The 11,000-nt window shown below is 38.5% G+C and overlaps 1 protein-coding gene across 2 annotated transcripts; it reads right to left on the minus strand.

Moving 5' to 3' along the window:
* Positions 1–1,601: 1,601 nt before the first annotated feature.
* LOC134790976 (probable RNA polymerase II nuclear localization protein SLC7A6OS) lies at positions 1,602–6,551 on the minus strand. 2 transcript variants are annotated; one of them, XM_063762012.1, is made up of 6 exons: positions 6,267–6,551; positions 5,833–5,954; positions 4,823–4,987; positions 3,382–3,575; positions 2,353–2,525; positions 1,602–1,773 (listed from the first exon to the last, which is right to left on the minus strand). In XM_063762012.1, exons 1-6 carry the CDS (start codon positions 6,411–6,413, stop codon positions 1,660–1,662), a joined length of 915 nt encoding a protein of 304 aa, XP_063618082.1. In that variant the 5' UTR covers positions 6,414–6,551; the 3' UTR covers positions 1,602–1,659. The 2 variants fall into 2 exon arrangements, with proteins under 2 accessions (XP_063618082.1, XP_063618083.1); XM_063762013.1 differs by having other exon boundaries at positions 1,602–1,766; positions 2,349–2,525.
* Positions 6,552–11,000: the final 4,449 nt, after the last annotated feature.

Genomic DNA, 11,000 nt, shown 5'->3' on the forward strand with positions numbered 1-11,000 from the left:
AAGTCGACGAGTAGAAAAGACAAATAATATGTTATTTACTTACATAAATGTTCATACCAGGTTTCATGTAATTTAAGCATGTCATTTTAAAATGAGAGCGTGATTTCGATTGTATGGGAGCGGCATTTTCGTGCGTTTATGACTCCATTGACTAATAAGTATTAAAATTTAAATAGTATGTTCAAGTTTGTGGAAGATAAATATTTGTGTAAGAGTGTGTAGAAACACCCTAAAGTGATAATACGTGTAATTATGAATCATTAACTTGAGTAGGCCTACAATGATATTGTAAAATACGCCAGACAATAAATTATTTATCACATATTAATGATTTGTTTTCTTTTCAACTCTTAATTACTAATTACAGTCTGACGAAACAGAGTAGATATTAAAAAGTGGCAATACTGTAGCGTCGTCCTTTTCGAATCAACTTATATGAGAAAACGGGACGACACTACAGTCTACAGTATTGCCACTTTTTAATTTCTACTCTTTTTTGTCAGACTTAAAAAAACCTAAGACCTTGATCTAAAACACTAACAGACGGGCGTACCGGACCGTGATTTTAGGCGTTTATGACTCCATTGACGCGCATTCGCGGTCTAAGGCCTGCTCGATTGAGTGGAAGTTGGTTCGCCGTACGCCCGTTAACGAGGCAGCTATGGGTGAAAGTGAGAAAGGGATATGCTGACAGGATCAAGGTCGCGATCAGGTACGCCTGTCTGTTAGCACTATAAAAATCGTTAATTAACCCCACTCTACGCCACTAACCACAGTTTATGGTATTTGAGCGTTTTCCAAAAAAAATTACAATTCATTCATGTCTTCAAAATATTGACTTCTTGGGCTCATTTTACTCAGAATCATTTGTACATTCAAGCCTCATATATGAAAAAATGTGTCCCAAGATTTCCTTTCCAGATCGTCACATTTTTGTATGAAAAGTTTTTTTATTTGTATGAACGTGACGCACTGGAAAAATATTTTTTCATACAAAATTATGGGACACGTTTTTCCATGTATGAGGCGTGAATGTACAAACGATTCTGAGTAAAATGAGCCCAAGAAGTCAATATTTTGAAGACATGAATGAAATGTAATTTTTTTTTTTGGAAAACGCTCATTTACTAAGTTACTCTTCCTAAAATTCTAAGATTATCAACGAGTCTACAGGGGGCATAGTTAAGACAATCATATAATCCTAGCAATCCTAGGAAGCACTTTCTATCAAACCGCGTCGTACGCGAGTGGAATAAATTGCCAGAAACAGTGATATGTGCTCCTTCAGTGAATAGTTTCAAAAACAGACTTGACAAACACTTAAACAAAAAAAAAATGAACACTAATCGTTAAAAAAACAAGTGCATATAATAATAATACAGTCAGCAGCAGATATAGTTAACCCCCCTGCAAACAAATTTCTATGAAGGGGGTCAGTTATCTTTTTTTTAATATATTTAATATGTATTACACTATCCCTATCGGCTATTTAGGGTTGTCAAAATTCAAGTAAAGTTCTTATCTGTGGTCGTGCACGCAAAGGGACTTCAAGTTGTGTCGCCCCATGGCTAGTGACCTAGGTCTAAATAAAACCACGTAAGTATAACAAAACGCTTATATTCACAAGACTCTTACAGCTAACCTCCCAAGTCACAACCTTCAGTCCGGCTCGTCGGAGGAGTACTGCTCCCGAAACTGTTTGGAATCCTCCTCCTGGCCGTAGTAGAAACCGTCATCGCTGTCATCCTTGTAGCCCGGGCTCGCGTCTACATCCTGTAAAAAAAAACAATATACATTGTACTAACATTTTATTTATTTATTAATTTATTATTCATAAAAACAACCTATACTTGTAAGTGTTTACAACAGAAATCCTCGCCAAACTGTGACGTTTGATGGCGAAAGGCGCTCATTGTTTAAGACATACTAAAAGCAAAAACAAAAAACTATACCTATTGTTCATTAAATAAAACAATTGAAACTTACACCCAAGATAATGAGTGCTGGAAAGTAATTGAAATATTATTACTACCTACAGAGAAGCCATACCAAATAATAAAATTGTCACAAGGTTGAGGTTATCAAAGCGAATCAAAATTAAATTCCAAATTTAAAGCCTCTTGCTCGTTTTTTTGGCTGGCAAATTTACCCAGCAACTCCCCAGGCACCCCTGGAACTTGCGTCAAACCCACCCTGTAGTACGCAAACTCCTTCCCTGGTTGCTACCCCGTTGCGGCCAAAACGCACGCCTTATAGCCCTTATAGACCGCCTACGCCGCCCCATCGGGTCAGTCAGCAAAACAATCGAAATTCAATTCCAAATTTATAGTCATTTTTTTTTACCCTACTCACGTCAATTTCCGTGCAGTAGGCAAATTCCTTTCCTGGTTCTTTCCCCGCTCCGGCCAAAACGCGCGCCTTATAGGCCGCATAGGCCGCCCCGTACCGAAGCACATCTTCGTTGCTTATGTCTGGGGGACCATCGTAAATGCGGTCTTCACCGGCGTCACTTGACAGGTCAGATTCTGTAAACAAGTAATTAAAAAAAAACTTGGCTTCGGTTTTCTCGTATTTCAAGTTTTTGACATTTTTTAAGTAGCTCGGCCACATAAACAAATTGATTGAGACCTGATTCATCTGAATTAAAACTTAATAATGCTTAATAAAATCTGCTATGAGAGTTATATGCTTTTCGTGGACCCAAATTTTCTCACAACATGACATCTGCCTATTTAATTACACAAACGGGTCTACCGCGATATAATTTCATTGTTTTTACCTTTAATTCCGACGATATTTGTTGGGACGTCAGTCTTTCCGTGACCACAGCTGGTGCAACTCAGCTGAAACGTCGGAATTAAAGGTAAAAAAAACAATGAAATTATATCGCGGTAGACCCGTTTGTGTAATTAAATATGTGTACAAAACGCGAGAGTTTAAAGTGTTATATGACATCTGCCTGTCAAATATGTGCGAGAAGCGGCTAGGCGCTAGGCGAGCGCCACTATTGCGCACACAGCCAATAGAACACAGGGCCGAATTAACCAATAAGCAAATAAAGCAGTTGCATCAACAACCCTATTCGACAAGCACCAAAATCTCGGAAGTCAGTCAAAACCAATGGATGACTACAGAGAGGTGCCTCTATCTCTGGGCACCATGGTCTAGGAATGCTCAAGGCATATAAATGTCTGTACATGGCTCCAAAAGCATGCAACATACCTATGCCGCACCTCTCCACAGCGCGCACCATATCCTCCTCATCAATACTACTGTCCCCATCGTCCTCGTCGGGATAGTCGTTCCGCCAGTTGTTCTCGTCGTTGGAGTCGTCGTCCGAGGACTGTCACAGATAATCGACTTATATCTAAGATAACATACCTATCCCGCACCTCTCCACAGCACGCACCATATCCTCCTCATCAATACTACTGTCCCCATCCTCCTCGTCCGGATAGTCGTTCCGCCAGTTGTTCTCGTCGTTGGAGTCGTCGTCGTCGTCCGCGTCGTCCGACGACTGCTCGCCGTTGTCACGGTATGTGCCGAATATTAAGTCTGTTTCGTAGTGTTCTATACTGTAATTTGAAAAATAAGGTTTACAAAATAATGTTTAATTTTTGTAAATGTTTGATTGCAAACTGAACTCAAGAATTTTATAATGTCCCAAGGTCTATCAAGGTCAAGGTCTAGGGACGGGCTAATGAAACAAATTACATCCAATGAAATTTGAATCACTATAAAATTAAACAGAATTGCTTGTTTCTAACAAGAAAGAAATTGAATTATATTTTTTGTAATACCGTTTTATTCGAATTTGACTGCCAATTTTTTTTGGCTTTCGATGGTGGGCCGCTAAAGTTTAAGACTAACAAACATAATTGTATTATTTAAAGAATACCAAAAATGTAGTAAAGGCTATAAAAATATTATACAAACAGCAACACTCTTAACTGTCCATCGGTGGACCTTATTATAAAAGGCATACGGTCCACCGATGGATAGTTAAGAGTGTGAGCGATGGCAGGCCTCCGTCACACGCTCAAGGCCACGCGCTATATGCCTACCGCTCGGCGTATCGTCGACGATACAACCGACAGAGGGCCGCCGAACGCTCGCCTCAGCGCTCGCACCGCATTGCACCGCGCGTTTCCCGCGCTTATGCTTCGAAATGCCGAAACCACGTAATTATTGTGCAGTAGATGGGTGAAAAAGTAAAAAAAACAAAGGAAAAAGCCTATAATAAAAAATCATCTTTTTATGGCGGGCTAAAGGTCCCACCTGAAAGTTTAATAATTATATTGAAGGGTTAGAAAAAGTATTTTTAAATAACTTTGACGACGTAATAATTAATCGGCCTGGTAGCACCGTATTACTTTTAAAAACCGTTGATTGTCCGTTGCTTTGCTCCTGAATATTTATTAAAATTATTTACGCGATTTAGGATATTTTCGACTACTTATTAAATTTTAATAACGGAGAATTCCGAGAAGTGAAAAATTTATAAATCATTATATTAAAACTAAAACATATTTGATTCGCAACATTCGTTGTATTACAATAATCATCATAGGTAGGGTAGCTACAACCCTAGCGCATTCTTACGATGACGCGTTGGCACGTGACTCGAACGGCGGGCAACACAGTCTCGACTCTTTGTGCGCGTAATTATGGTACATTTCTTCTTGTCCTGAGCAGCAGGTATTATTATTAAGGTTCTGTAGGCTATTATAGCGTAGGTATTTTTGCTTTTGTTTGGGAATGAAGTATCTGTTACGTAGTAACTATTTATTAATCTGTGGCGATGGTACCAAATAAGTGTTACCTGACTAAATTATCCAACATGGATATATCAAAGTCCTGCTTGGCAGCGGTGTACAGATCATAAGCATACTGCTCGTCCGCCTTCTGGTCCTTCTGTTCCAGGTCGACCAGGTCAAACTCGTCCGAGGCTTCTTTCAGGCCTCGGTGGCAGTTTACCACTTCATATCTGAAATATACATGAAGAAAATAATGTTATATGATGAATGTTAGATATCATATTTTTAAATTAGGAAATATGGTATCTAATATTCGTCATACACCTCACTTACTACTTACTACAGAGTCTACAGACATGGTTTTGGAAAAGGATCCATCCTCAAAAATTTGTTATTTCAACAAATGACTTGTCATTTTGACAGAAAGTTTAAACTTTATCGACAGATTTTTATGGGTTTCCCTAAATTACATCCATTTCAAGCTATTTCAAGTCAGCAAACAGAATAAAAATACCAAATCTTGATTTAAAACTTTAAAAGCTTGTTTTTGACTGGCAATTTTAGACCCACAGGAACTGTTAAGAGTGTGTTAAGTAGTCTAAAATAGTAGACAAATAGTAGGAACAGTTAGGAATAAAATCAGTTACAAAAATGAGAATGCTAGTCGGACCATGCTAAGTTTTGAAGTGCCGAATGCTACGTCAAGTATGGAGTTTATAGGGAGTAAGAATGCACCCATTTGCATTCTTACTGCCAAGTTTGTGCAATGTTAGCATTGTCAGAGTCTCTCTCTCTCTTTAGCCTTTTCTACCCTTTGGGTGTAGGCCTCCTTCAGTGCCTCTTGTGTCAGAGTCTATATTAGATGAAGTTATAAAAAAATTGGAAAGCAGCACTGCCTTCCAGTTCATTTGTGTCCTTTTCAACCAAAAGGTACCACATTGTTGATTGTTGATAAGGTTCATTTCAAATTGAAGCTATATGGAAATAGTGCCTTATTGACTACCAACAATATGTACCCTTTTAGTTGAGAATGGCACATTTAGTCTGCATTTATTAGTGATGTTACCATACATACCTGTTTTCAGATGAGACCACCTGTCTTTCTTTTCGGAGTTTGTCAATAATATCGCTGACATTGTGTGTAGATTTCAATTTTACATCTGCTTTTGGTACTATATCTTTAACATTTGCAGTTTCCTATAAAAAAATACAAGAAATAATGATAACGCCTCATACATGATGATAAACTAATATTGCTCTAATATAACTTATTTTGACAATTTGGTTTGATGTTTAACATTTGTTATTATGATTTAGAAAATTCTTGCTATAGATAATAACACTTAAGTTGATATTTAATTAATCACTAGCACTATTAAGTTCTTGCCCCCGAAAAGCCGGGCTATGAGTATGACTTCATCTTCAAAAATACAAGGTTATTTGTATGTTCCACAAAACTGTCCCATATCACCATTAACAAGCTCCTTGTTATTTGACTGATTACATTACCTGATTGTCAACTGTGCCCCTAAACACGAACAGCGATGGTGAAACCTCTTCAGCATCTGTTTTCATGCGCTTGCACATGAGAACCAAGGCATCCTGCGGATTGTCCTCAAGCCGACGTTTTACGCGCAATATTGTTGAAGTAGCCATTGTTACGTGCTCATGTATGTGATTGAAGGAAATAAAAATACAAATTGGTTGATTTCAGAGGATAAATAATTTATTTAAACATGTTAAAACTGTGAAATGAATTGATAGCGCACAGCGCACACAACCGCGAAACAATCGCAATATTTAACAAATGTCAATGTCAAACGTGACGTATGTCAAATTAAGTAGTGATGCCCTTTATTGTTCCGGTTATAAAGTTATTTATACACGTGCAGGCGAAAATTTTAACCGCTTTCCTTTTAACCTTCAACGGTAACTAAAAAAAAAAAACAACATTTATTCAGGCGAAATAAACCCAATTTGTACAGATTTTTTCTTCTGCCAAACTGCAGGACAGGTTGTTGACAGAGGGAACTCCCAACAAAAAAATAAATCTACAGGACAATTTTAAGACAAACTCATCATGAAAACATGTTAAAAGTTATTGTAAACAGGACAGTTTGATTTATTCTTACCGATTCGAAGATACACATTTATAGTAGAAGAGCTGGCCGCAAATTTTCTAACCGACTTGATACCACGATGAAATGCACAATGGTTTCCCATAAAAGTGATACTAAGTCCGAATTCGATAGTCTGCCACGGCGGAACTTGCCGAAAGTACGAAAAAGAAGGCCACTTCCGGTGCGAAAAAAGGGGGCTGATTTAACCCATCTGATACCGAAATAATAGTTATGGCAGCAGTTAGAAATTTACATGTAGGCACAGAAAAGCGAAATCTGCCAGTATTTTTTTTGCCGGAAGTGCTTGGCAGACGCTCTCAAAGGTGGCCACCAGGACCCCTAATTTAACCCATCTGATACCACCATGAAACCAATTTCAGTCGGTAGGTATGAACCCTCATGTCAGGAATATATAAGTCTGCCAAGGCTTTTCCTGCCGAAACACCTTGGCAGACGAGATTATGTGAGCAAGGTAACCATCGGTTACCCTACACTAACCCATCTGATACCACCATGAAACCAATTCCAGTCGGTAGGTATAAACCCCCATTTTAGGAATATATAAGACTGCCATGGTTTTTCCTGCCGAAACACCTTGGCAGACGAAATTATAAGCAAGATGACCATCGGTTACCGTACACTAACCCATCTGATACCACGATGAAACCAATTCCAGTCGGTAGGTATAAACACTCATTTCAAGAATATAGAAGTCTGCCAGGGCTTTTCCTGCCGAAACACCTTGGCAGACGAGATTATGTTAGCAAGGTGTACATCAGTTACCCTACATCAACCCATCTGATACCACCATGAAACCAATTCCAGTCGGTAGGTATGAACCCCCATTTCAGGAATATATAAGTCTGCCAAGGCTTTTCCTGCCGAAAAACCTTGGCAGACGAGATTATAAGCAAGATGACCATCGGTTACCGTACACTAACCCATCTGATACCACCATGAAACCAATTCCAGTCGGCAGGTATGAACCCTCATTTCAGGAATATATAAGTCTGCCAAGGCCTTTCCTGCCGAAACACCTTGGCAGACGAGATTATGTTACCAAGATGTACATCAGTTACATGAAACCAATTCCAGTCAGTAGGTATGGACCCGCATTTCAGAAATATATAAGTCTGCCAAGGCCTTGGCAGACTTGACTTGGCAGACTGGACTTGTCAAACAAGGTATCAGATGGGTAAGACCTTGCCTTGGCAGACTTATATATTTCTGAAATGCGGGTCCATACCTACTGACTGGAATTGGTTTCATGTAACTGATGTACATCTTGGTAACATAATCTCGTCTGCCAAGGTGTTTCGGCAGGAAAGGCCTTGGCAGACTTATATATTCCTGAAATGAGGGTTCATACTTACCGACTGGAATTGGTTTCATGGTGGTATCAGATGGGTTAGTGTACGGTAACCGATGGTCATCTTGCTTATAATCTCGTCTGCCAAGGTGTTTCGGCAGGAAAAGCCTTGGCAGACTTATATATTCCTGAAATGGGGGTTCATACCTACCGACTGGAATTGGTTTCATGGTGGTATCAGATGGGTTGATGTAGGGTAACTGATGTACACCTTGCTAATATAATCTCGTCTGCCAAGGTGTTTCGGCAGGAAAAGCCCCGGCAGACTTATATATTCCTGAAATGAGGGTTCATACCTACCGACTGGAATTGGTTTCATCGTGGTATCAGATGGGTTAGTGTACGGTAACCGATGGTCATCTTGCTTATAATCTCGTCTGCCAAGGTGTTTCGGCAGGAAAAATCATGGCAGATTTATATATTCCTAAAATGGGGGTTCATACCTACCGACTGGAATTGGTTTCATGGTGGTATCAGATGGGTTAGTGTAAGGTAACCGATGGTTACCTTGCTCACATAATCTCGTCTGCCAAGGTGTTTCGGCAGGAAAAGCCTTGGCAGACTTATATATTCCTGACATGAGGGTTCATACCTACCGACTGGAATTGGTTTCATGGTGGTATCAGATGGGTTAAATTAGGGGTCCTGGTGGCCACCTTTGAGAGCGTCTGCCAAGCACTTCCGGCAAAAAAAATACTGGCAGACTTCGCTTTTCTGTGTCTACATGTAAATTTCTAACTGCTGCCATAACTATTATTTCGGTATCAGATGGGTTAAATCAGCCCCCTTTTTTCGCACCGGAAGTGGCCTTCTTTTTCGTACTTTCGGCAAGTTCCGCCGTGGCAGACTATCGAATTCGGTCTTAGCATCACTTTTATGGGAAACCATTGTGCATTTCATCGTGGTATCAAGTCGGTTAGAAAATTTGCGGTCGACTCTTCTACTATTAGCAGATACTCTGAGGTCTCTGTCTGTGCTTCATTAAAAAAAAGTTAGTTCATGTCATGGCAGTTCATTGAGTTGGGGGTACTGCGGAAAATTTCATCAAAATAATAATAAAATCTGAGTCATTCCAACAAAACCAGTGTTGCCAGATGGTCACAAAAGTCACATTTTTCGTGACTTTTGGCCTTCTCGTGTGACATGTGCGTGACTTACGATCTTGAGGCAATTTTTGTGACTTTTAAGCTAGTCGAATTTTGGACAAGTTTAGTTCTGCAATTTATATTATTTAGGAACGCGGTGAACGCACCCAAGTTGACACTTGCACTGACACCTTGACGTTACATCCACCATCATGTTTATTATAATAGTCGTGGCAAGATGAGACTTGTTACCTTGACATGACGGTGTCATTTAGTTTGATAGTAGTAGTTATTTTTTTTTAGTGTATGATTCATTTCTTTTAACCTCATATCTTGAATATCTGTACGAATAGCATTTGTAATTACTTCAGACAAAAGTTTTATCACAATATTTTCTACAAATTTGGTTATGTTCATTTTTACTCTGTGATCAATACTTTAGGAGCTACAGGCTGTTAAAGTTAAATAAGAGATAAAAAATAGACGGTTTAAGAAAACGTCGTTTTTTCGTAATTGTTCATCATAAATAAAAAAAAATTGTTTAGGATAAGCAAGCTAATCGACCTGCTCATATAATATTTAAAAAAAACCGGCCAAGAGCATGCCGGCAATGCTCAGTGTAGGGTTCCGTAGTTACCCGTCCGTCAAAATAGACTATTTGCAAAAACTCAAAAACTGCTAAACCGATTAGGTTCGCTATATTTTTCCTTGAAAGTTTTTACTAAGTTTTACTTTCACAATTTTTTAAATATTTTTTGGAGCCATGGTTAAAATGCTAGGGGAACTAAAGTGGAAAACACAACTTTTTTTCTTTCAGATCGATTATTTCTGAAAATATTAAGTTGATCAAAAGTGGTCCTTAAAGACCCTTATTCATTTTAAAAGACCTATCCAAGACACCCCACACTATAGGGTTAAAGCGAGAAAAAAAATCATCCCACCTTAATGTATGGGAGTTACCCTAAAAAAATATTTTTTCTAGTTTATATTTTACGACTTTGTCAGTGTAACAAATTTATATAGTCAAGCCAAATTTAATAATAGAAACTAGAAAAATATATTTTTTTATGGTGGCTGCCCTACATTAAAGTGGGGATGAATATTTTTTCGCTTCCACCCTATAGTGCGGGATGTCGTTAGATAGGTCTTTTAAAACGTATACGGGTCTTCAAGAACCATTTTTTGATCAACTTAATATTTTCGGAAATAATCTGAAAGCAAAAAAGTTGTGTTTTCCCCTTTAGTTCCCCTAACTTTTGAACCATGGGTCCAAAAAATATGAAAAAATCATAAAAACATAGCTTAGTAAAGACTTTCAAGGAAAAATATAGCGAACCTAATCGGTATAGCTGTTTTAGAGTTTTTGCGAATAGTCTATTTTGACAGACGGGTAACTACGGAACTCTACACTGAGCATGGTCCGACATGCTCTAAGCCGGTTTTTTTTTTAGCTCTAATTTAACTTTAACAGCCTGAAGCTCCTAAAGTATTGATCGTAAAGTAAAAATAAACATAACCAAATTTGTAGGAAATTGTTGTATGATAAAATTTTTGTCCGAAGTAATTATAATGCTATTTGTACATATATTCGAGATATGAGCAAAAAGAAGAAAAAAGGTACCTTTAACCCTCCCTGCACTCTCAGCACACCCCCTACCCTCGAGGACTT

This window comes from Cydia splendana, chromosome 5, assembly GCF_910591565.1.
Source record: "Cydia splendana chromosome 5, ilCydSple1.2, whole genome shotgun sequence".
In the NCBI taxonomy this organism is placed as follows: Eukaryota; Metazoa; Arthropoda; class Insecta; order Lepidoptera; family Tortricidae; genus Cydia; species Cydia splendana.